Below are 27,723 nucleotides of genomic sequence, written 5' to 3'. Positions count from 1 at the left end.
GTTCTACCCCACCTTTACACTACCTTGAACAGGCTTTACCCTTCCTCGTCCACATCTACCCTCGACAGTTCTACCCCACCTTCACACTACCTTGAACAGGCTTTACCCTTCCTCGTCCACATCTACCCTCGACAGTTCTACCCCACCTTCACACTACCTTGACAGGCTTTACCCTTCCTCGTCCACATCTACCTTCGACAGTTCTACCCAACCTTTACACTACCTTGAACAGGCTTTACATTTCCTCGTCCACATCTACCCTCGACAGTTCTACCCCACCTTTACACTACCTTGAACAGGCTTTACCCTTCCTCGTCCACATCTACCCTCGACAGTTCTACCCCACCTTCACACTACCTTGAACAGGCTTTACCCTTCCTCGTCCACATCTACCCTCGACAGTTCTACCCCACCTTCACACTACCTTGAACAGGCTTTACCCTTTCTCGTCCACATCTACCTCGACAGTTCTCCCCCTTGCCGTCCTCGGCTTCTCCTCACACGATACACGACCTCAGAGTGCAGAGTACCTCCAGTGCTGGCAAACCGGTGTCAATGAGGTGGGCTTTTTAAGGGTTTACGTGCAGTCTTATCGACAACTTAATGCTTCATGTCAATAGCAACATGCATATGACTTAGCGTGTCTGGGAGTATCTATAACTCGTTGGGCTCGGGGGACACATGCGTGCTGTCGTACCCTGATCAAGGCGCCCCAGTCTAGGCCGAGTCCGTTGTTGAGTCAGTGTTTCACTGCCTACGCACGCAGACCTTTGTGTGTCTTTGTGTTCAATTCAGCCTTTTCACTTGGTACAATTATCCAAATATTTTCAGTAATATTTCTGCTCCTATTAACATACCAGCAGAGTTGAAGTCCTGGTAGGGGACACATACATAGCATGGCGTGAGGTAAGTGGACCTGCTGTTACGATGGCAGTTTTCTTTTCGTTGTAAACCCTATCATCAATCACGGGCAGAATAATGTTGCCGTTTACATTATTTGTGTTAAGGAATGTCAATGTGCGAACAGCCAAAACATTAGCACTCCGAGATGTCAGCACGATTGCTCAATCCATTTTCATTAAGTGGCAAAAAATATCAAACATATGTTGTTTTTCGTGAAGGTTAGCAACAAAAATAACTGGTGTCGTTGCTAGGCAACTAATAGATTTCCACGTTGTTGATCATATCATATTTCATTTCCCCGACAATTGAAAAAAAGTGTTCAGGGAGATTTAACAAAAGAGCTCTTAAAGTCTTCTTTACACGTCATCTGCCGATTTGTAGTGAACAGAAGTCAGCACCAGGTGATGTGGTGTATCCAGTCTGGTGTGGAATACGTGTGTCCCTATCCATCCTTAAATATTATTCCTGTTAAACACATTGTACTTATCTTCGCGATAACAAATCTCATCATAAATATTGTACGTTCTACATCAATGCGTCGCGCCTCGTAGTGACCGTGTTCACCATGTCTGTCTCTTACCCCACACTGTACACCCTGTTTGTCTCTTACCCCTGTCTGTACATAATGTCTGTCTCATAGCCCTAGCTGTCTGTACACCCCGTATGTCCTTTACCCTTGTCTCTACACCCTGTATGTCTCCTACCACTGTCTGTACACCATGTATGTCTCCTACCCCTGTCTGTACACCATGTATGTTTCCTACCCCTCTCTGTACACCATGTATTTCTCCTACCCCTGTCTGTACACCCTGTATGTCTCCTACCCCTGTCTGTACACCATGTATGTCTCCTACCCCTGTCTGTACACCATGTATGTCTCCTATCCCTCTCTGTACACCCTGTGTGTCTCCTACCCCTGTCTATTCACCCTGTAGGTCTCCTACCCCTCTCTGTACACCCTGTATGTCTCCTACCCCTCTCTCTGTACACCCTGTATGTCTCCTAGCCCCTCTCTTTACACCACATGTATGTCTCCTCTACCCCTGTCTCTACACCCTGTATGTCTCCCTACCCCTGTCTGTACACACTGTATGTCTCCTACCCCTGCCTGTACATCATGTATGTCTCCTACCCCCTGTCTGTACACCATGTATGTTTCCCTACCCCCTCTCTGTACACCATGTATTTCTCCTCCCCCTGTCTGTACACCCTGTATGTCTCCCTACTCCCTCTCTGTACACCATGTATGTCTCCTACCCCTGTCTGTACACCATGTATGTCTCCCCTATCCCTCTCTGTACACCCTGTGTGTCTCCTACCCTCTCTCTGTACACCATGTATGTCTCCTACCCTCTCTGTACACCATGTATATCTCTCTTCCCCTGTCTGTACACCATGTATGTCTCCAACCCTGTCTGTACACCATGTATGTCTCCCTACCCCTCCCTCTGTACACCATGTATGTCTCCTAGCCCTGTCTGTACACCATGTATGTCTCCTAACCCTGTCTGTACACCATGTATGTCTCCTAGCCCTGTCTGTACACCATGTATGTCTCCTACCCCTCTCTGTACACCATGTATGTCTCCTACCCCTACCTGTACACCATGGATGTCTCCTACCCCTCTCTGTACACCATGTATGTCTCCTACCCCTCTCTGTACACCATGTATGTCTCCTACCCCTCTCTGTACACCATGTATGTCTCCTACCCCTCTCTGTACACCATGTATGTCTCCTACCCCTCTCTCTACACCCTGTATGTCTCCTACCCCTCTCTGTACATCATGTATGTCTCCTACCCCTCTCTCTACACCCTGTATGTCTCCTACCTCTGCCTGTACACCATGTATGTCTCCTACCTCTGTATGTACACCATGTTTGTCTCCTACCTCTGCATGTACACCATGTATGTCTCCTACCCTCTCTGTACACCCTGTATGTCTCCTACCGCTATCTGTTCACTCATGTATGTCTCCTACCTCTGTCTGTACACCCTGTATGTCTCCTACTCCTGTCTGTACACCCTGTATGTCTCCTACCTCTGCCTGTACACCATGTATATCTCCTACCCCCTCTGTCTGTACACCATGTATGTCTCCTACCTCTGTATGTACACCATGTTTGTCTCCCCACCTCTGCATGTGTACACCCATGTATGTCTCCCTACCCCTCTCTGTACACCCTGTATGTCTCCTACTGCTATCTGTTCACCATGTATGTCTCCCTACCCCTGTCTGTACACCATGTATGTCTCCTACTCCTGTCTGTACACCCTGTATGTCTCCCCACCTCTGCCTGTACACCATGTATATCTCCCACACCCCTGTCTGTACACCATGTATGTCTCCCTACCCTGTCTGTACACCCTGTATGTTTCCTACCTCTGTCTGTACACCATGTATATCTCCTACCCCTGTCTGTACACCATGTATGTGACTCCACCCTGTCTGTACCACCCTGTATGTCTCCCCATCCCTCTCTGTACACTCATGCATGTCTCCTCCTACCCCTGTCTCTACACCCTGTATGTCTCCTATCCCTCTCTACACTCTGTATGTCTCCCTATCCCTCTCTCTACACCCTGTATGTCTCCTACCACTGTCTGTGGCACCATGTATGTCTCCTACACCTGTCTGTACACCATGTATGTCTCCCTAGCCCTGTCTGTACACCATGTATGTCTCCCAACCTGTCTGTACACCCATGTATGTCTCCTACCCCCTGTCTGTACACCATGTATGTCTCCTACCCCTGTCTCACACCATGTATGTCTCCTCTGTCTGTACACCCTGTATGTCTCCTATCCCTCTCTGTACACCATGCATGTCTCCCTACTCTGTCTCTACACCCTGTATGTCTCCAACCCCTGTCTGTACACCATGTATGTCTCCCTACCCTCTCTCTGTACACCATGTATGTCTCCCTAGCCCTGTCTGTACACCCATGTATGTCTCTCCAACCCGTGTCTGTTCACCATGTATGTCTCCTACCTCTCTGTCTGTACACCCTGTATGTCTCCCCTACTCCTGTCTGTACACCCTTGTATGTCTCCCTACCTCTGCCTGTACACCATGTATATCTCCTACCCCTGTCTGTACACCATGTATGTCTCCCTACCCCTGTCTGTACACCCTGTATGTTTCCTACCTCTGTCTGTACACCATGTATATCTCTCCTACCCCTGTCTGTACACCATGTATGTGACTCCACTACCCCTGTCTGTACACCCTGTATGTCTCCTACCCTCTCTGTACACCATGTATATCTCCCCTTCCCCTGTCTGTACACACCATGTATGTCTCCAACCCCTGTCTGTGGCACCATGTATGTCTCCTACCCTCTCTCTGTACACCATGTATGTCTCCTAGTGTCCCTGTCTGTACACCATGTATGTCTCCAACCTGTGTCTGTGTACACCATGTATGTCTCCTAGCCCTGTCTGTACACCATGTATGTCTCCTACTACCCCTCTCTGTACACCATGTATGTCTCCCTACCCCTACCTGTACACCATGTATGTCTCCTACCCCTCTCTGTACACCATGTATGTCTCCTACCCCTCTCTGTACACCATGTATGTCTCCTACCCCTCTCTCTACACCCTGTATGTCTCCTACCCCTCTCTGTACATCATGTATGTCTCCTACCCCTCTCTCTACACCCTGTATGTCTCCTACCTCTGCCTGTACACCATGTATGTCTCCTACCTCTGTATGTACACCATGTTTGTCTCCTACCTCTGCATGTACACCATGTATGTCTCCTACCCCTCTCTGTACACCCTGTATGTCTCCTACCGCTATCTGTTCACCATGTATGTCTCCTACCTCTGTCTGTACACCCTGTATGTCTCCTACTCCTGTCTGTACACCCTGTATGTCTCCTACCTCTGCCTGTACACCATGTATATCTCCTACCCCTGTCTGTACACCATGTATGTCTCCTACCCCTGTCTGTACACCCTGTATGTTTCCTACCTCTGTCTGTACACCATGTATATCTCCTACCCCTGTCTGTACACCATGTATGTGTCCTACCCCTGTCTGTACACCCTGTATGTCTCCTATCCCTCTCTGTACACCATGCATGTCTCCTACCCCTGTCTCTACACCCTGTATGTCTCCTACCCCTCTCTCTACACCCTGTATGTCTCCTACCTCTGTCTGTATACCATGTATGTCTCCTACCCCTGTATGTACACCATGCATGTCTCCTACCCCTCTCTGTACACCATGTATGTCTCCTACCCCTCTCTGTACACCCTGTATGTCTCCTACCCCTGTCTGTACACCCTGTATGTCTCCTACCCCTGTCTGTACACCCTGTATTTCTCCTACCTCTGTCTGTACACCCTGTATGTCTCCTACCCCTCTCTGTACACCCTGTATGTCCCCTACCCCTGTCTTTACACCCTGTATGTCTCCTACCTCTGCATGTACACCATGTATGTCTCCTATCCCTCTCTGTACACCCTGTATGTCTCCTACACCTATCTGTTTACCATGTATGTCTCCTACCCCTCTCTGTACACCCTGTATATCTCCAACCCCTGTCTGTACACCATGTATGTCTCCTAGCCCTCTCTGTACACCATGTATGTCTCCGACCCCTGTCTGTACACCATGTATGTCTCCTAGCCCTGTCTGTACACCATGTATGTCTCCAACCCGTGTCTGTACACCATGTATGTCTCCTAGTCCTGTCTGTACACCATGTATGTCTCCTACCCCTCTCTGTACACCATGTATGTCTCCTACCCCTGTCTGTACACCATGTATGTCTCCTACCCCTCTCTGTACACCATGTATGTATCCGTTCTATTGATTTGTATTTATTTGTGAAATTACTTTATTTAGAATACAATAGTTAGTTGCAGCAGCATTTATTTGTTGTATGTTGGTTTTACGACTAGTTCTTTCACAGACTGATTCCTGGTTAACGTTTTCTTTCCACCACGGAACAATCTTTAATGGAATACATATGTTTAAAGATGTTAAGAGGAACATCTGACTAAGATTTTCACCACACTCCGTAGTGTAAACCTTGGTTCATCCGAAAACTTAACGTTTGCCCAACAACAAACATTGCTCCAGAGCTGCCGGGGACGGTGGGGTAGCCGAGTGGTTAAAGCGTTCGCTCGTCACGCTGAAGACCCGGGTTCGATTCCCCACATGGATAGAGTGTGTGAAGCCCATTTCTGGTGTCCTCCACCGTGCCGTGATATTGCTGGAATACTGCTAAAAGTGGCATAAAACCATACTCACTCACTCCAGAGCTGCCGCTCTTGACATCAACGATGTCTTCCAGTAATGTGTAACTGTGGGATAACACTTGGCCTTGGACATGCATGTTCCATCTGTTTAGCCTGTTACGAATCATCTGTCCTCTCACTGTGACACATGTAGTTCCGTGAAGCTTATCTCTGATTCGAGAGGCACTTTGAATTGTATATTTCTAAATACGGTTTAAGAATTGCAAATGGAATTTCTTTTCATAAAAATATTTTATTTCACCCCTATAATTCCCAGAATAGATCCAGAAAAATGCCTTCAAAATAGATCTCAAACTGCAGAATTCATTGCGAGTCATATCGGGATTTAATGTGTCTAACAGTTGTCTGAACTCGCATATAACACTTTGCTGTCATACCCCTGTATAATTCAAAATGAATACGGTTAAAAAATATAAATGCCCCAAGAAACGCCAGTGTGATGTGTTTAAAATCAAAGTTATATATGTAAATATATTCATTTGAAACTCATAGCTATTTAAAACTACATTATCTAAAAGTGCCGGAAAACCTACGTACAGAGCAACCTTCAAGCTGCACAAAGAAAACACTCAATTGAAGAGAGCCGTAATGTAAACAAACGCAAACGAATCTCTTTGAATCTCTAACTGTTCATGGACCTATCCTTATTAATAACTACAAATTAGTCAACACAGGTCTGTTAGCTATGTTCTTTGTAAAGTCAATATGACGATATATGTTTTTCACGATTTTTTAAACACAATAATGCCATAACCGCTTTAAGTACCCAGGAATAGTTTTATCAAAGTATCTCAATCCTTACGCGCATTCTGATTGGTGTTTAGTATATACCCACTTCACATACATTGATAAGGGGACGGGTCTTCTTAGAGATTAGGGAAAGGGGTAGGTGGTTACGAATGGCTATTGTACGCCAGTTCTCACACTTGGTCGACCAGATCAATAGAATTTTCCTATTGATAACATTATTGTAATCTTCTACATATATGTATGAATCACCAAAAAATATCACCACTTTTTTGTAATAGTATAAATGTACATATGTACGTGCATACATGCATATATCTATGTGTACTGAAACAATTTGTTTATGTGTTCTTGGTTTTCTTTCAGACTTTGAAAAACTACAGATCCACGAGAAGATTCAACGAAGCAGTCGTCATGCCAACAGCAGTGCCCCGTCCCTGGTCCACCCAGTACAAGGACACCTATAAGAGGAAGAATAATAAACGGGTGACTATCAAGGCCACGCCCATTACATACCCAACCCCTCCTCCCAGCAAGGTACGTCATGAGTTAAATATAGACGCCGGTCTTCGTTGTGCAAGACAATAACTCGGCCAAGTGCGACCTTATAGGTTCACATAGACCAGTACGTCAAGTGTAGGACATACTGGCCATATGCTCACCTCGACAAAATACGTCATGCATACAAATGTACTCATAATGTCTGTGCAGGTGTACAGATGCGTTCGTTATCTCTGAATGACGTAATGACGTGCCTCTGAATGTTCACTTTCGAACATTTGTATCATTTTACTGCGCTTCATTCAGTCTTGTTGTAACGGTTACCTCCCATGGATTGTGGTACAGATACCCAACTCTCTCGTGCAGATTTTCTGCATACTCTTGTATGAGGATATAGTTTGGGTTGTTTTGGTTTTGGTTGGGAGGGAGAAGTGCAGAGAAAGGGACAGCCAGGTGTGCGAGAAAGGATGGAGACGGCACAGCACAGGTTAATGAATCAATAACTTTGTGGGCACTTGTGCACGTGCTTCTCGAACACCTGGCTGTCCCTTTCACTGCACTCCTCCCTCGTAACAAATAGTGAACTGTGTCAAAATTTTAATGATAGTTTGTTAAACAACTTTTTTAATTTTAGGACATAAATTCTGTAAACAAATCACAGAGTTGGTCTGATGTTTTGATTATGATCAACTTTTCATTGAGTATTATATGTTTATTAGTTTTCGAGTTAGATTGCAATTCATCGGTCCGCTTTTGAGCCAAACGGACTATACGGTGTTAGTACAGGCTCATTATGTGTAATTGTTGTAGGGTCCATCGGGTGGTCATGTATCCCTCCTTCAAGCCAGGAGGTCTGCTGAACATCATTTCAAGGCGGATGGTGTACCCAGGGTGGTATACCCTGAGCAAGGTGAGATGGCATGGCACCACATCGGGCATGGTGGTGAGTTCGGCCTTGTTGCATAACAACACAACGTAATATAATCTTACATAGCATGACATAATCTGGTATTGTATACATAGCGTGATATAAACTGGTATCATAACGTAATATAATCTGGTATTGTATACATAGCGTGATATAACCTGGTATTATAACGTAATATAATCTGGTATTGTATACATAACGTGATATATAGAGAATACTACACTCGGTCTCATTACATACGAATTATACGAAACGAGTGTCCTTCCTATGGTATCTGACCGAGCGAAAGCGAGGTCAGATAACATAGGAAGGTCACGAGTTTCGTATAATTCGTATGTAATGAGACCGAGTGTGGTATTTTATTTATTACCCACGTCTTACATGCATTAAATTGACAAAATAGCGTATTTTTGTTAATGTTTTGGTTTCAAACCGAAACCGGTTTCATAAAGAGGTTGCGGAAGAGTTTTGTACTGTAGTACAATATTTGCATGACGTCACAATGTAATAACGTCACTGCCTTGGTAACCGACGTCACGATGCATGTCAGTTGTCATCGCCTCGTACAGCCTCCTACAGTAAACTACTCCGTAGCACCTCGTTTCTTGGTTTGCAGTTGCTTCATTCGGCTAACATCAATGGTGGAAACATTGCGTTTACGTTTTTCGACGGATATAATGTCTCAGTTCGACTCACAATTAAACAGCGACACGGCAACGTTCGCGATGTTTACATTCCCACAATGCATTTAAGTTGTAGAATGAATGAATTCACGTGTTTGTTATGAATGAAAAAATAGTTACGTCAGAATGTGACCTAATTGAGAGGTCATCGGTTATCCAATCAAATCGTTAGAATCTAAGGTCATAGAGAATACTACGCTCGGTCTCATTACATACGAATTATACGAAACGAGTGTCCTTCCATAGGAAGGTCACGAGTTTCGTATAATTCGTATGCTGATGCTGAACAGTATTTTATTTATTACCCACGTCTTACATGCATTCAATTGACAAAACAGCGTATTTTTGTTGTTTTTGGTTTCAAGCCAAAACCGGTTTCATAACGAGGTTGCGGAAGAGTTTTGTACTGTAGTACGATATTTGCATGACGTCACAATGTAATGACGTCACTGTCTTGGTAACCGACGTCACGATGCATGTCAGTTGTCATCGCCTCGTACAGCCTCCTACAGTAAACTACTCCGTAGCACCTCGTTTCTTGGTTTGCAGTTGCTTCATTCGGCTAACATCACTGGTGGAAACATTGCGTTTACGTTTTTCGACGGATATAATGTCTCAGTTCGACTCACAATTAAACAGCGACACGGCAACGTTCGCGATGTTTACATTCCCACAATGCATTTAAGTTGTAGAATGAATGAATTCACGTGTTTGTTATGAATGAAAAAATAGTTACGTCAGAATGTGACCTAATTGAGAGGTCATCGGTTATCCAATCAAATCGTTAGAATCTAAGGTCATAGAGAATGTACGCTCGGTCTCATTACATACGAATTATACAGAAACGAGTGTCCTTCCATAGGAAGGTCACGAGTTTCGTATAATTCGTATGCTGATGCTGAACAGTATTTTATTTATTACCCACGTCTTACATGCATTCAATTGACAAAACAGCGTATTTTTGTTGTTTTTGGTTTCAAGCCAAAACCGGTTTCATAACGAGGTTGCGGAAGAGTTTTGTACTGTAGTACGATATTTGCATGACGTCACAATGTAATGACGTCACTGTCTTGGTAACCGACGTCACGATGCATGTCAGTTGTCATCGCCTCGTACAGCCTCCTACAGTAAATTACTCCGTAGCACCTCGTTTCTTGGTTTGCAGTTGCTTCATTCGGCTAACATCACTGGTGGAAACATTGCGTTTATGTTTTTCGACGGATATAATGTCTCAGTTCGACTCACAATTAAACAGCGACACGGCAACGTTCGCAATGTTTACATTCCCACAATACATTTAAGTTGTAGAATGAATGAATTCACGTGTTTGTTATGAATGAAAAAATAGTTACGTCAGAATGTGACCTAATTGAGAGGTCATCGGTTATCCAATCAAATCGTTAGAATCTCAGGTCAAGTCGTTACGACACAGGTCAACGCGATACGACACTCGTGTGACGTACGAGATTAGTATGCAACTACCCATACGTTGACCTCGTGGGTAATAAAAGTCGTTACGACACAGGTCAACGCGATACGACACTCGTGTGACGTACGAGATTAGTATGCAACTACCCATACGTTGACCACGGCGGTAATAAAACCTGGTATTATAAAGTAATATAATCCGGTAGTGTATACATAACGTTATATAACCTGGTATTATAACGTAATATAATCTGGTATTGTATACATAACGTGATATAACCTGGTATTATAACGTAATATAATCTGGTAGTGTATACATAACGTGATACAACCTGGTATTATAACGTAATATAATCTGGTATTGTATACATAACGTGATATAACCTGGTATTATAACGTAATATAATCTGGTATTGTATACATCACGTGATGTGATCTGGTATTGTATACATAGCGTGACATAACATGGTATTATATACACAACGTGATATGATCTGGTATTGTATACACAACATGATATGATATGGTATTGCATAAACAGCGTGATATAATCTGGTATTGTATACACAACGTGGCATAATCTTGTATTGTATACATAACGTGATATAATCTGTATTGTACACTAACTTGCGTAATATAATCTGGCATTATATACATAGCGCGAAATACATCTGGTTTTGTATACTAACTGGCGTGATATAATCTACTGTGTGAATAGTGTGCTATAATCTGGTATTTGGCACTAATATAACGTTGTAATGTATTATAATTGGCGTGGAATAACGTAGCGTAGTTTCAATATTTAGGTTCTTTAGGCAAACTATGTGAATGGCGGGTGCTACTGATCTTGTACGACACCCTTTTCGCGAACACCTGGTGTTATCATTGATGTTTAGTGATTTATCCATATGCCCACTGGATGATAAATTATCACTGTAGTATTTTCACATGCGCAAACCCATTTGTAACTTCAGATGATTACTTCTTCCACAAACAGAACCTTTCCGGTAACGTTGACAACAAATATAACTGTGGTACCGTTGCATAGTGTGACTGTAAGTGCTCTCGCCTTAGACGAATTTCGCTCTTCAGGATGGCACTAAGATAGCATGTGAGTCATATCCTACAACATTATTGTCAGTTGATAAGAATCATACCAAATATAAGGTAATCAAAATAGGTAAAACTTACCGAATTGAATATATGCAGGCAGTGTATTGATTAAGTAATAATCATTTAGTGCAAGTAACGAGGAGCTATACCGAAACGGATTGTAGATTCTGTCGCAAGTGCAACATGCATGATCAGTAGATGTCACGCTGGGATTGTGTGACAATTGCCTGTGACATATTATGACGCATTTTCTGACTGCGTCTGTGCAGTACCAGCATGTAAAATGATCAGGTGTTTCCCATTTCCTTTGGGGCATCAAACTGATCGTTTGGAAGCTACTGTAGTCAGTAGCATGGTTCATGTTTTACCCATCACCTGTGTACGATATTCGTCAATTTCCCTAACGTTGTTTAACGATGGAAGTGGGTTCACGACACAAGCGACGGTTATCTCCCCTCTTGCTCTTACAGGCTTCAGATTGCACGTCCTGCCCTTTGTACTGATGATATGGTCTCTGAATCTGAATCTCTGAATCTGAATCCCTGGTTTGTTTGTTGGCAATATTTTGGACATTAGATTACCATACTCCTTAAGACGTTGCTGTTGTACACGAACAAAGATAATAACGGGGTGTGTTGCGCCTCTTCTCCAAATCAAATTGATTGAAACGTTTCACATGTGTTTCAGTCATTAGTGAAAGATTAATTCGGTAAGCTACTAATAAGAAACACATAAAGCATTGTACTGTTGAATGGTCTAATCTTACATTTAGATATTCTGAACGTTTTTTGACCTATAAATACGCTTATATTATAATTATGCCATGTATATGTTTCCAACACAGTCCTGACATATTCACTTAGGGGAGGTTTCGGTGTTCAAAGGCGTTCAAATCATTGACAAGAAATATGTTTAGGATCTTGTACTTGTATCTCTGAGAGAGCCAGTCTGGTCAGTGTGATTGGTTTCAATCATTAGCTAGACATTCTGTTTGTTTGTTTGCTTGCTTGCTTGTGGCAGCACGCAGCACTATTCCTGCTATCCACATACGCACAGGGACAGCTTAGATTCTTTGCATGTACATACATGAGCATTAATCAAGCGCCATACACGTTTTCTGCGATAACTGCGAAACACTACACGTTGTAATATCTGCTTTGAAAACCAAATTCGAAATTAAAATGGTAACTGTAACATATTTTAATCTGATTAAAAGAATATAAAATTGAAATTGAAATATGGTAATAATTTACTTGCAATCTGACAGGAACACACAAACCGTGAATATTAACAATGAAGGAAAGTAGGATGGCCACGACTACGCCAACAATCTGATTGTCGCACCACTGGCGACCTCGTTAGTACCTTTTGTTGCCACCCCTCGCACAGATAACATCTGCCAGTCTCCTCCTCACACTGGCAATCGGGCATCATCTTCTCAGCATCGTGATCCTCTGCCATTCCTCATTTAGTGCTTATGTCAGTTGTGCAGACTTTGAACAAGAGGATCTCCAGCTCCAAGACGGTCCCAAAGATGTTCGATGGGGTTTATATCGAGGATCTTTGTGGGATATGGTAATGTTTCGATGGCGTTGTTCTGCAAATGGCGATGACGGCTCGAGAACGGTGAGGTCTAGCCTTGTCGTCCGTGAATATTGGTTATCAAAATGTTGCACGACGACGGTATCCCTTACTTACTGTTGATGATGTTGCCCATTGAGATCCAATTCCCGAAATGCATCCGAACATAATCATCGGGCCATAACCAAAGGATCATCTTGTGGCGATATGCGTCGTTACGCAGTCTCCATTCGGGACAAGGTAAGGTGTAGAAGATAGCGACTTTCATCAGACCAGTGAACTCTACGCCATGTCCTCAAAATTCTGCTTTCTCTGAGTGCGCACCGCATCAGACGTTCTTGCTTGTCCCAATCTGTGAGGAAGGGATATCTGATCGGACGACTTCCCCACAGACCAGCAGCCTCCTCCTCCATCCTCCATCCTCCTTCTGATGGTACTGGTGGAGAGTCGGCTACCCTCTCTCCATTGCCAACAAGGGTCAAGGGATTGCGTCTTGCAAGACGGTCGTTACGGCCAATGGTCCTCATCTTTCAGATCTTGGACGATGCTATGCTTCACGCGGCCACGTGCTTCGTCACAAGTTGTTAATGTTCAAGTTTGCACTGACATGGCGACGTGACATACAAGCGTTTTGTTTGCCAATAACTTGCCATCGAATTTTTTTAGGAAAGACGTTGTCTTGTCATGTCAAGAAAAGTTCATTTTTATTGCTCTCGTCTTTCAAATCAGATGTCTCGATGTCCTTGGCGCCCTCGCAGCACAGGAACAGGCGAATTTGAGCTTTTGAGATTTTGTGTTAGGTACATGTTTTACATGTGCATTCAGGTATGCTAGGGTATGTTCGCCCGTTTAGACCATTTTGGGGGAAACATTCCTTGCATTCAGGTGGTGTTTAAATAATAATCATGTGTATTTTTCTTTGGGACACATCTTACTTTTCTCGTTAGGTCTCAAACGGTTTAATCACGGCTGCTTACCCAATTACAAACATACCACGGTAGTAGGAGATAAGCTATTGGGTTAAGAGGATTCATGTAGGATTTGTCTACACCTTAATCAAACTGTTATGCACGCTTCATCTTTCACATGACTACACTGCTGGGTGTTATCAACGGTTGTCTCCCCTTGGGTATTACCCAAATTAAGCCCAGCCCTTACACACTTCAAACCATGTAGCCAATAGTGACGAAAGACACTGGGCGATTAATGATCTGATCACGTGACCTCCCCTGCCCAAGTCAGTGAGGCGTGGGAGGCAGTGGGTGGAAATAACGCTCCCCATCAGACACAGGCACGAAAATCCACAAAGCTGTATATCAGATTCAGTGAAGCATATATATGTCTTTATCTGGCCGTCATCACAGAGCAGTGGTTTCGGCAACAGGTGACCTAGGCTGAACCAGGCACGACTAGAAATTAAAATAACGGTTCACAGCTGGAATGATTGAATGAAAACAAATCGGTCTATCTGTATTTGGGGCTGAAAGGCATTCAGCGGCGGGGATATTTAATTGCATGGGGTGCGGGGTTCTAGGATAGATAAGCAGTCGAGGTAGACTTATTAGTGTATAAATCCGGGCCTCCGACCTGTCGTGCACCCGTCAGATCTACCAACGTCCACGTCGCTGTGTTGTTCATGCCGTAGTAACAGCGAGTGACAACAGGTGACATTATGCGCGTGTGGCCGGTTTCTACCCCTCAGCGTCCCAACAGAAGGCCCATACTTAAGCCGAAGTACCCTGACACCTACTACCCTACTGACAACGACCCAGGTGAGTTGCGTTGTAGTAGCACTTGGTCAAGTGTCTGTTTGGCCAAGTAGTAGAAATCTTCACTCGATAAACCGAAGATACGGTTTCGACACCCACGTGAGTGAAATATGTTGTCTTCGTCCTGATATTGTTTCATTTTGCTCAAGTGGCCCAAAATCATTCTTAAAGCCTTCCCACTCATGTCTATTGTCCTCACTCGATTACCTCGGTGGTCGTAGAAGGCGAGGAAGTGGTTGATGTCCTGCAGAAGTTGTAGTTGGTTGGTTGGTTGGTTGGTTGGTTGTTTAACGCCGCGGTCTGGACCAGAAACTCCAGTGATCAACATTATGAGCTTCGATCTACGCAAATGGGATACGATGACGTGTGTCAACCAAGTCAGAGAACCTGACCGCCCGAACCCGTTAGTCGCCTCTTACGACAAGCATGGGTTGCTGAAGACTAATTGTAACCCGGATCTTCACAGGTGGATGATAAAGTGACTAGAGATTGATTATATCCCATTTCTCTGTTTTATAGCTTCATATTTGAGTTACCTAGATAGATGTGTCTTGAAGAAGTGGTCGAGATAGATGTGTCTTGGTGAAATGGTCGAGATAGATGTGTCTTGGTGAAGTGGTCGAGATAGATGTGTGTTGGTGAAATGGTCGAGATAGATGTGTCTTGGTGAAGTGGTCGAGATAGATGTGTGTTGGTGAAATGGTCGAGATAGATGTGTCTTGGTGAAGTGGTCGAGATAGATGTGTCTTAGTGAGCTGCTTAGTTAAATAAAGTTGCCGTGGTAGATTAGCGCACTCGTGGTAACACTGAATACAGCTATTGTCATCACCACACATCAAGATTAGAGCACTGAGAGCTTGTCGTCACGAGTGGCTGACTGCGAGACCACCAGATATAAGGTTTACTGTGAACGCAGTCGGCCTATATACAAAGCTCACTGACCCTTTCTGTCCTTGTAGATGTGTGTTTTTGAACTCTGAAGACCTATTTAATTATATACCGAACATAATGGCATGAACATTTTAAAAGACGAAATCTGTAGCACTGAAATGAGTGTAAACTGTGATGTTAATAGATGTGAAAACAAAACAATACAAAAAGATCTTTAAGGTCCAGCCGTTCAAAACATGCATTGACATGCGACTATAGCGTGTCGACGTATTCAGCCAGTCAACACGATAATATGCAGTGATAAAACATCTGGTTGGCAAGCCAATCGACAACATGATGATATGCAAAGACTGAGCATCTTATTGTCTTGCCATCAACAACACCATGGCCTGCTACGACGGATCATCCAGCTGTCAAGCTGGACAGTGTGTGTTCTCTATCGAAGCGATCCAAAATACGATGGAATACAACAGTTGAGAGTCTAGCAATCAAGGCGATTTGGAGTCTTTTATTCCACTGACAACTGCTTGATTCTAGTCAATGTTTGGTTTTGTTGTTGTTTAACGCCGCACTCAGCAGTAGTCCAGCTATAGGGCGGCGGCCACTTAATAAACAAGTCTGGACCAGACAATCTAGTGATCAACATCTTAGGCATCGATCTGCTCTAGGCGATGTAATAGCAGTCTGTTGACCGTCGAGTGTGTGTTATTGCACCATTTTGGGATTGAGTTATCCAGTTTCTTAATTAGTCATCTATCTAATATCTCGAAACAAGTGGTTATGTTGTATATTACATGCATGAATATTGCTAGTTACGATCTACATATGTTCTTGCCATTCCTCATAACCTGATGCATAACATGCACGTGCATTATTGATTCTTCACAATAAATTCTTGGTATATGGCAGCATATTTATGATGTAACAATCTCAACGCTGACAAATACAACATACATACATCAGAGAGAGCAGATTGTTTGTGTGACCACCCTACTGAAGATGCAGGTCATTACTTCTTAGTATGATCCAGATTTGATGCTATAAGAGTAAATAAATTGTATTATACCAATGGTTTTTCATTAGAAACAATCTTATATGGAAGTTCTTCCATGAACCCACAAACTCAAACCGATATTTTAAAATCAGTCCATCAATTTATAACTGAGACTAGACGCTTTAACTGAGCAAATCATATGCTACAACCTATGATTCTCATAACTATACTACTTGTGATCCCGACTGTAAATGCCATAAATGTATACAACCATCATGGTCTTAATCTTCTGACTACATGTCATAACATCTATTTACATTAGATATCATTTTTTCTTATCATGATACTTTTTCACTTATCTATGTATATTGGAGCGGTCTTCATATAACTTCTTTGAGCTTGTTGACCAATCCATTTCATAAAAAATTGTGGTGTTGCTTTTTCATGAAATAATGTTTAAACCAAATATTTATGTCTAACAGACGCTCGTCATGTCGGGCTCTTAACGCCAGGCTAAACGGTAAGCAGTGTACCCGGAATGTTATTGATTGGCCCATTGTGATTTCAATTACCTGGGAAGTGTACATATCCCTGTATCGCTGTCCACAAAACGCGGAGGCACGTGTCAGACGACGTCAAAAGACGCCTCCAGTTCATTTGTTCGACACCCTGATTTTCTGATATGGTACACTGAATACAGCGAGGGTCTCTCATATGTGCCAAACACACTGCTTGCTTTCATGTCAACATGTGTCTTAAGTACATATACTACTGTATTGACAATACGACAGAGAGATCTATCCCGCGTCATTGAGTCCTATGCAATATTACACAGAGGCAGGGAGACAGGTCGTAGGCAAGTGCGTTTCTAAGCGGGGGTTATGTCACGGCCAGCTATTTAACTCGTTCCTTCAGTGTTGGCCTCACAGTGGACTGGCTTGCCTGACTGGAAGGTGAGATACACATCGATACTGTAGATATAGCTGATAGCTACTGGCGCACTTCATATTGATAGCATGTAACTTACCTGTATACCTACCTGTTTTAATGCAGATATACAGTGGTTGAACTTTATCAAAACCCAGTTTATTGATTGTTGTATATGACAGGTTATAGAAGGCTGGTGTGTACAAACTTTCTTATCATATCTCTCGATTATGAAAATTAATGTTGACATACATCTTTATACAAGTTGTATTTATGTAAGTGTGCAGTACGTTAAATGTATCCGTGTTTATTTGACTTGCACATGGGTTTATTAAGAGGTGGTAAGCATAATGTATGCACATAAGGGTAATTGGTTGCTAATACGATAGTTGAGCGTTAACACCCATTGCACGCGAATGCATGTAATTGCTAATGTGTTTGTTAAAAACTAATGCCACCAATATGTACACGGAGCTAACCGACATGATAATGAGTCTGTTAATAGGTAGAATCACGAATATATGCATATGGGTGTCCGTAGCTAATGTGTTTATTATGGAGCAGTACCTTTAATGTTTGCACGTAGCAAGTCTGACATCATATTAATGTGTATATTATTGGGGTAGCGCCTTCACTGTTTACTCGTATCTGTCTGACATCATATCAATGTTTATATTAATGTGGCAGCACCCTCGCCATATGTACGTAGCTGTCTGACACGTTTAATGAGTTGTATGGGGTATAGAGTACACACGACATTGTGTGTAGGTATCAGATCGCTGTCTGTGTAAGCAAATATAGCAGTATTGTTGATAGTATCACATACCTTTGTGTTCTTACAAATAACCGTTCAACGGCCTCAGTAAATAATGTCAGTGTCTTAGAAATACACCAAGTGCTTGATCCCTCTACATGAACGGCAACAACAATTATTCTTCGCCTTTCTGAAAGTATATGTGAACGACCTGTCCTACTGTACAGACACTGACATAAAGTCTTAGTAAAGAATATCAGTTTTAGTGTGCACACGCCATATATCAGTTATTTTTACACTTAACCGAGACGTAGAGCCTATGTGTAAAATGTATCTTGCCCCCAGCCTGTGAATGAGGATGTGTCTTTTCTTTGTAATAGTTAGATTTAGGTCCCTTATATTCGAAGACAGGATCTTCTAAATCCTCTAAGTAATCGTCGATGAATAGTTGGCCATTTTGTACGTGCTCTGTTGCAGTCTTCGCCAAGTTCCGTTCAATCTGTGTGCCCCAGAATTTAAGTCGGTCTCTCGATAATCTATTAATCTGTTTAGTCGTTAATCCGTGGTTACTAAGCCAGGTCACAGGAGATCGATGAGGGCTGGTGGTCAGTGTACCGGCTCTTAGTTGGAAATCTGTGTGTTGTGGGTCTACTACAATATTTCCCTACAATATTTACCTGTCCGTATCGAGTTCCCTGTAATATTTACCTGTCCGTATCGAGTTCCCTGCAATATTTACCTGTCCGTACCAATATTTACCTGTCTGTATCCAGTTCCCTGCAATATTTACCTGTCTGTATCCAGTTCCCTGCACCTGTCCGTATATTCCTGCAATATTTACCTGTCTGTATCCAGTATTTACCTGTCTGTATCCAGTTCCTTTACGCAGTGCAATATTTACCTGTCTCAGTTCCCTGTCAATATATTTACCTGTCTGTATCCAGTTCCCGGCAATGCAATATTTACCTCTATTTACCTCTGTATCCAGTACAATATGTACCTGTCTTTATCCAGTTCCTGCAATATTTACCTGTCTCTATCAGTTCCCATAATATTACCTGTCTTTATCCAAGTTCCCTTTACGCAATATTTACTTGTCTGTATCCAATTCCTGCAATATTTACCTGTCTGTATCCAGTTTCCTACAATATTTACCTGTCTGTATCCAGTTCCCTGTGAATATTTACCTGATCTATCAGTTCCCAGTAATATTTACGTCTGTATCCAGTTTCCTACGATATTTACCTGTCTTTATCCAGTTCCCTGTGATGTTTACCTGATCTACAGGTCACCAGTTCCCTCCTATATTTAGCACTGTGTTGGCCGTATCTGATAATGTGATGCGGCACCACCGTGTCAAGAATTGTTCCTTGTGATAAGAACCATCGGTATTGATGACTCACTCACTCAAAAACGCTGGAATATTTGCTATGGCGTAAAACAACATTGTATTCTCGTTTAATTAATTCCTGCTAAGTCTCCTCCTAAACTAATCTCTCTTACAGTCCTCAAATCCGCACCACTCTGTGTACAGTCCTGGGTATTCTCCCAACCCACTGGAGCCCCTTTTCAATTTAAATGGGGTTGGTTGGTTCTATAAAAAGTACATGTATATACATTCGAGACTGAGCGTTAGTCTGGTCAAGTCATTTCTGCAGGGCTAAAGTCTTAAACGAAGCAAGTCTATATTTAGGTTTCTGGTTTAGGAAATCTCAGCTTCTTAATTTCCAAGCTCGCTCCTTTACAAAGCACGGTAGTCAACTTCTTAGGAGAGATGATGATGTACAGAATGTAACTGACAATTAACGAGGGTATGCCAGTCCGGCGAGGCCCAGGTTGCTATAGGGATTATCTCAAGGCAACCTTTTTTCACACGCTTATCGCAGAAGGTGTTGTTTGAAAGAGAATGTTTTTTTAATGTAATTAGACACATAGATTACATGACAAGCAACATTGCCCGTTTGTGTCGCGGTACACGGGGGTCACGCTGTACATGCACGTACACAGTTGTATGCAGACCGTTCCTGGAGACAACGTTGTGTTTTGAATATTGGTAACAGCTTTGACTAAAGTCCCTCACTGAGGCTCCTCAGTAGTTACGGAGAACATTCCCCGTATTTGTTCGGAAACCTGGTCAGATAGCCATCTCTAATAGAATATGTTTTTCTGAGGCAAAAGCAAAGTCAAGGTATTGAAAGAGAGTCGTGTTACTTGGTAAAGACCCGCGACTGTCATGGAGGCTAGCTTGGGCAAACACTGCAACTACTGTGATCAATGACTATAGGTACCGCTCCACAGAGTGGTCTTAATCTTCGTTAAAGTACGAGAGTTACGACCACTTTAGCTCTACGATCGCTTTGTTGAACGTACCTTGTGCCATTGATGGCGGTACTTGCAGTGCAGGTGGCGAGGAGGAGCTAGATTAACTACTGTGGCGTTACTGTTTCAACGTATATCCTGTGTTTCTCAGATTCACCTGTTGCTCATCACTGGAGTGAATGGCCCGAGCGTAGACCAGTTGACGTAAGCTGTCACCCACCTCCCCGCCCCCACACAAACATCGGCATCCACCGCGTCCCAACCCCGTACTTATCAGTACCCGGCGACATCGAAGACAGGCCCCACACCGTTCACCCTGGGTATGCGTTTGGAGATTCTGAGGTGAGCTATACATTCAAGTGTGTTTGTTCGTTTGTTTGGATGACAATATTTCAATGTTCAAAATCAGTCTTCAATTGTTTAATGCGCAAAGAGTGATATGCCGGATGCCTAGAGAGGTGGGGGTTGACATCCCGTCAGTTAGTGCCATGTAGATGCCGGGCTGCGCTGACTGTACACTCTATGTCATGCAGGCTCTAGAGAAAGGATCCCCGCTGACTTACGTGCCTGAGCTGAACTCCTGGGTCACCAACGCTTCCACAGACTACGGTGAGTCATCCAAGCAGGGGAAGGGGTAGAGTCAGCTCCTATATTAGGTGCGGATACATCAGTAGACACAAAAACTGTACTGTTTTTTCCTTCTCCATAATCTCCATAATAATCATGGCTCTATTACAAAAAGCCAGGTTAGTCGTAGGCCTTCGGAGGGAGCGAGTGAGTGAGTGAGTTTAGTTTTACGCCGCTTTCAGCAGTATTCGGCAAGGGACACCAGAAATGGGCTTCACACATTGTGCCCAAGTGGGCAATCGAACCCGGGACTTCAGCGTCACGAGCGAACGCCTTAACCACTATTGTACCCCACCGCCCCCGTCGGAGGGACAACACTGAGAATCACTGGCACTGTGTTTGGTCTTGTCTTGGATTTTGTCTTGGCCTGGACCTTGGAAATGTATCTGTGTAATGTTGGGCCTTTTGTATGAGTAGCTTACATATCCCATCATTTCTTGACGTGAAAGCAGTGCTCGGGATTGGTGCACATATGTATCCTCCAAAACTGGTTTCCACGGAAAACTTCCATAAAGCTTTTAGTTACCTTGCATCAACTGACAGTCGAGTGAGATTCACTATACATCACTTCCAATTTAGTTCAGCAGTATCTCGCCTGCCTTCAGCGTTCTGGACAAAGACCAATAAAACTGTCAGGCGCCAAATGTAGGCCATGATTATTTTGTAACTGTTAATCATTAAGTGGGGTGTTATCAATTAACAGGATCTATGTGGGTCACCTGGCCTGGTGGGAAGTGTGGGGGTATCGATCCTGTCCCAGAAGTTCCCCCTGGCAACGGTCTGGGTCAGATACATCTATAATACCTGGCACTGGAAGGAACACCCACACAATACAGCTGGGGTATATGTTACATGTTGTTATATTCTTGACATTAAGACTGTGTGTTTGTATATAAGCCATATCACTTTCACTGGAACTTGGTGAAGTTGTCACACTCTTCCTCTGTATTCCAGAGAAGAACGCTGCCTGTAAAGTGAGCAACACGATGAACCGTGGAATGTCCTCCTACCAGCGGTCCCGCAGTATGTCCCCTATGAGGACCCGACCCTACTTCGGCCGCTCCCTGACCCAGGGGGAGGGTCTTTACTTTCCCCAGCCAGACAACCAATACGCCCCGACGTGGAACCCCTACAGTAACGGCTTCAACCAGATGGACAACTCCGGCATGGCCAGACACTTAGAGAGGTAAGGCACCTGGGGCATGCACTGGTTGTGATGTTAAGGCCTACATTGTTGCCTGTATTAACAGACGTTTAGGGAGCTAAGGCATCTGGTTGGATGCGGGTTCACGAATGGTGATGGTGCTGGTGGTTGATAGGGCATACATTGTTACAGTATGCACATACACCTGAGAGATAGCATAATGTCTATCCGATCCTGTACCTGCTCGTTCGGGTCATCTGATACAGGCGATACACAGACTTCCGGTCCCTTACATCATGCATATCATGCCTTTCAAGCGATACATGACACACACGTACCTCCTCCATACCTACCATGTGTTACAAAGATTTCAAGACCTGTATTTATGTTCTCCGGGTGCCATGTTTCAGCGCCACCCCCATGGCTAACTACACTATGTACCCCCAGTCTGCCCGGGAGTCAAGGCCCATGGGCCGCTACAGACGCAGAGCATCCTTCAGCAAGGACTACGTCCATGATCTCAGCTGCTTCCAGGTACGGCCACCCTGAGCAATCAGTATAGCTTTCAATCGATACGATATTATCTTATTCCTACCAATCAATATGTCATGCCTTTTTATCAATACACTTCGTCCTTATCAATTAATCAGTGCTGTACCTTAAAATCAATATATCCTGTAATCAATATATATGGCTACTTTCGGGATCACGGGTGTCGCAGTTGTTTGCTTTACAAAGTTATGTCCCTTGGACACAGGGAAACATATGGGTTCGAATCTTGGTCTAATGGTTTGTCAGCATCATTCCCGATCTCGAGGGTTTCGCCAGTGACAAAGGTCTAAGACCTGCGTCAGTTCGGGCTTTCCTCCCGCAACGAGCCGACACGTCGTGATATAACTGGAATACTGCTTGATGTTCGTGCTTGGTCAGAGAGAGTACAATGTAAATTTACGAATATAAACGTACACATACATGGGAGTGATCTATATGAAGTGGGGAATAATGTTGTTTTAAGTCTGTCTTGAAGAAGTATATCCTGGTATCGACAAGGGGAACTCACGACAGATGTGGTTTCCTGATTGTCAATCTGTTCTCGAGATTAATGGGGTAGACTACACAAGCAGTGAGGTCGTCGCAAAGGCCCGTGGTTGATTTCCCACATAGACACAATGTTTTAATCACGTTTCTAGAGACCCCGACGTGAGTGAGTGAGTTGCAACATCGCCTCATATTCAGCCATGAGAGAAAGTTTTACGCCAATGATATTTTAGAGGGTGTAACCTGACATGTCACCGAAGGACAGTTCAACCTCTAGATTATCACAGATTATACATAAAACTAGTTTGGGAATATTAAAAAATAAAATATTATTATTCAGCATCATGTAAACAGTCTATGGAAGGCAGCCACACTAGCAACGTGGTGAGAATACTTCTGCTTCCTGTCCGTTCCCCTAGCAGAATTTACACCATTAATTCCTTCAGTTGCAAGCAAGGTTATACGATTCAGTCGACAATTACAATTCTCAAAAATGCTACGCTTAAAACGCTGAAACCTGTCTCTCACAAATCTTATCATATGTGTTGCAGTCGACACAGCCAATGGTGACCGGTCACTTCATCATCCACCCTGACTGGGTGTCCGAGCGAATGACCCCCCGGAGAAAGCAGACCAAGAAGAACCAGTTACAGTACTAGCCCCGTGGCTCCCCACGCTCAGGGGTGGGCCAACCTTGAGGTCAGGAAGAACTGTGATACAACGCCTAGTCTACAATCTAATTTTAAACTGCGGAAGTAAATAATTGCTTCTGACCAAAAAAAAATGTGTATTGAAACGAGTTTCGTAATTCATCCCGTGTTTCCATGTCTGCGCTAGTATTACCAGGCCTATTATTGTATCGATCTACACTGTTATATACTGTGTTTGCTCAAACATTTCAGCTGTGATGACTAGCTACTGTGTAGCCACACTACTGTTATATCACGGCTTTAGCTCCAAAACACTGCTGCCAGCTCAATCTGCCTACACTGACTCTGAATACAATAGGAGTAAATCTGTTATGATGATTTCACTTGTATTATCCATTAACAAGAGCAATCTAAGTTTAAATTTGCGATGTGGCTTAAATAGTAGAGAGGATTTTGTATCCCATCTGCTTTTCTATAAGGATAAATCGAAACATAAATATCCCGACAATTGAAGCACCGTAACATATACTGAGAGAAACAAATACGGGAACACGTGAAAGTAGAGATGTTTCTTTATTCGTCTCTTCTCTTTCTTCGCAGGCTTTGTATTGCACTGTAGGTGAAAATCTGAGAACAAATAAAGAAACACTGCGGTGAAGTGGTGTTTCGTTACTTGTTCAATATATAATCCTGTGATGTTCAGGAGTAGATGGTCCCCACATAAAGGAGATCAGGAACATGGCGTCCTTTGGACGCCGACGTTCGGGAAGAAATTGTCCATTGCACAAAGAAGGATGATGTTAATCCAAACATATTACACGTTAACTGCGTCTCTGTTGTGGCCCGTTGGATGTTCAGGAATTGCCATGACATTACATCTGCTACATGTAGATCCTGCTACGAGTTGGCCACTTCCTATGTTGTCCCAGTTCAATTTGTTGTTTCCCATGTCTGAGATTGTCAGACTTACTGTCAGTATTACGGCATTTGCCTCTACAGTATTGCATAAGTATTCGTTTGCGTTTCTTGTACAGATTACCAAATTATGATAAATTAACTTTCTTGCATGAAAATAACTTGTTACAATTGTTTATTCATTCTTTTTTCAAATTTCAATAAAATTTTATTAACAAAACAGAGGTATTGTTTTGTATACGTCGACATCTAAATCTTTGTCTTGCCTTGATGGAACACGGTGTAACCAGTATGGCTCTCCTGGTTGGAGAAGTTGCCTGGGGGATATGGAAGAATCGTGGTTTAGTCGTCGGCCTGTCACTAACCAGGTTGGTGGGCCGGAACCAGTCGCTGCAAAGCCATCTAGGGTGCATCAAGGTGTCATGTTTGAAGGGGTAGCACCTTTTGCCACGAACATCAAGGGGACGCCTCCGTGGTGTAGTGGTTAGAGCGTCCGCCCGGAGAGCGGAAAGTCGCGGGTTCGATCCCCGACCGCGACATACCAAAAGACGTTAAAATATGGTACTTGTTGGTTCCTGCCTGGCGCTCGGCATTAATGGGTACAACAAGGAAAGGTCGGCTCGGAGTCAGTATACTGTGTCTGAGTGGGGTATTCATGCTTCACTGCGGCATGGTATCTCAGTGAGCTAGCACTATAAAACCAGCTCAAGTCTGGGCTAGTACAAGCAGCCGCACATACACATACACACGCATGCACGTCGTTGTATGAGCGAAATATTCTCAAGCACGACGTTAAACCCAATTTCACGTCACCTCACGAACATCAAGGTGTCATGTTTTGAGGTGCAAGAACATTTTGCCACGAACATCAGCTGTCATGTTTGAAGTGCCAGATCTCTCTGATTTTTGAAGGTGCTGTATTTGCAGAGCACTTTCTGACTGGAATGTGTTCGGGGTGCCAGTAAAGCCTGATGTCAAAGTGATATTTTCTGAGTGCAGTCTGTAAGCTCCACGTAGTGTGTTTTTCGTAGCGACTTCTTATTGGAATGGCATTGAACGTGGAGATCACCTAAGGAGATAATCAGCAATGCCATTTATCATTACTTGAAACAACAAGAAGCACCAGGCCATATTTGTAGGGAAACATGTAACAGACGTAAATAGCATGACAATGGTAGATAGCATGATACTGAGTTTATGGCACATAAAATGTATCAGTTTCGGCAAATTCCGAACAGGCGGCTCACTGAAGACACCAAATGTTATGATAGAACCAAAGAATTAGAAAGCAAAGACATTGCCAAAGCTCAGACTTCTATCACATTTCAAGTCGATACGTTCAAAAGAAGGGACATAAAACTAATGTTGCCGTTTTTTCAAAACGTATATGTACAATTCCTCACAAAACTGTATTTACCGGTCAAATGCAGCCATCACACGAAGCCGCTTACTGGTGACTGGGTGTGTATATCGCTGTGGTTAAGAGACACCGTACACACTTAGAGCAAAACCTTTTCTAAACATCATTGTAGAATTATTTGTTTAAATGCCATATGAGAGAAGAGGATTTGTTTCTTTGTAGTGATTTACAGTGACTGCAAATGACTGAAGTTCCATTAAAATATCAAGGGTTGTCCGGGTCCAAGTGATTGCAGTAAGTTAGAGTGAGTGAGTGAGTTTGGTTTTACGCCGCTTTAAGCAATATTCCAGCAATATCACGGCGGGGGACACCAGAAATGAGCTTCACACATTGTACCCATGTGGGGAATCGAACCCGGGTCTTCGGCGTGACGAGCGAACGCTTTAACCATCAGGCTACCCCACCGCCCCGCAGTAAGTTAGAGCTACAGTTGAAACACATAGGGCTTCATCGTTTGACACGTTTTGGGACCGAACAGTTTCTGAATAATGGCTTTAGCTATATAAGAGTGACCAGGAGGCGACCGTTTTGTGACCTGACTACATCTTATCCACACCCTGATGGGATACCTTTCTGAAAAGCATACTCCAACCGCTTCTAAAGGGTACTATTCCGGGTTAAAAAAAACAGACAGCCCTCTTTTAATACAACCAATAGCTAATCGGAACAGTATTAGAAACATTCGTGAATACATTTCCATTAACTATAGGTCATGTTACTTGATCTGGCTTAGGTCATGTTACTAATCTGGCTTATTGAAATGCCTTTTATTTATCATAAAACAGTTTATGGTTAATATTTGTAGGTTTGAAGTCCCCTCGTATTAGATACTGGGAGCTGGCGTTACGTCTGAGTTAACGTTACATTTGTAATATCGTTATATTTCACATTTGTAAAGAAAATGTTCATTTCTAAATTTCCCAGAACCAATTTATCTTTATTGGTCAAGTATTCAAATGGTCAAGTGGTTTCAAAGATGCTGAACATGTTCAAGGTAACAACCAAAATACTGCAAAAACTCACAGACCAGTACATTCCAGAATACAATAACTCCAGTTCCAGTTATCACGGCTGGCCCCTTTTATTTTCAGGCTCTTCCCTTAGCTACATATATCA

General features: G+C 43.3%; 2 protein-coding genes across 3 annotated transcripts; both read left to right on the top strand.

Annotated features, from left to right (window-relative positions):
• Positions 1–653: 653 nt before the first annotated feature.
• On the top strand, positions 654–25,407 carry LOC124254662. 2 transcript variants are annotated; one of them, XM_046688516.1, is made up of 8 exons: positions 654–906; positions 7,292–7,411; positions 8,237–8,336; positions 20,965–21,155; positions 21,347–21,422; positions 22,395–22,626; positions 22,995–23,118; positions 24,174–25,407. In XM_046688516.1, the coding sequence occupies exons 2-8, from the start codon at positions 7,340–7,342 to the stop codon at positions 24,279–24,281; spliced, it is 903 nt and encodes a 300-aa protein (XP_046544472.1). In that variant the 5' UTR covers positions 654–906; positions 7,292–7,339; the 3' UTR covers positions 24,282–25,407. The 2 variants fall into 2 exon arrangements, with proteins under 2 accessions (XP_046544472.1, XP_046544465.1); XM_046688509.1 differs by having other exon boundaries at positions 7,292–7,462.
• LOC124254806 (adhesive plaque matrix protein-like) lies at positions 4,479–5,483 on the top strand. The gene has a single exon (XM_046688665.1). It carries the CDS (start codon positions 4,479–4,481, stop codon positions 5,481–5,483), a length of 1,005 nt encoding a protein of 334 aa, XP_046544621.1.
• Positions 25,408–27,723: the final 2,316 nt, after the last annotated feature.

This window comes from Haliotis rubra, unplaced genomic scaffold, assembly GCF_003918875.1.
Source record: "Haliotis rubra isolate DU_JTF1 unplaced genomic scaffold, ASM391887v1 Scf115, whole genome shotgun sequence".
Lineage (NCBI taxonomy): Eukaryota > Metazoa > Mollusca > Gastropoda > Lepetellida > Haliotidae > Haliotis > Haliotis rubra.
This window is presented reverse-complemented; position numbering and strand designations above follow the sequence as displayed.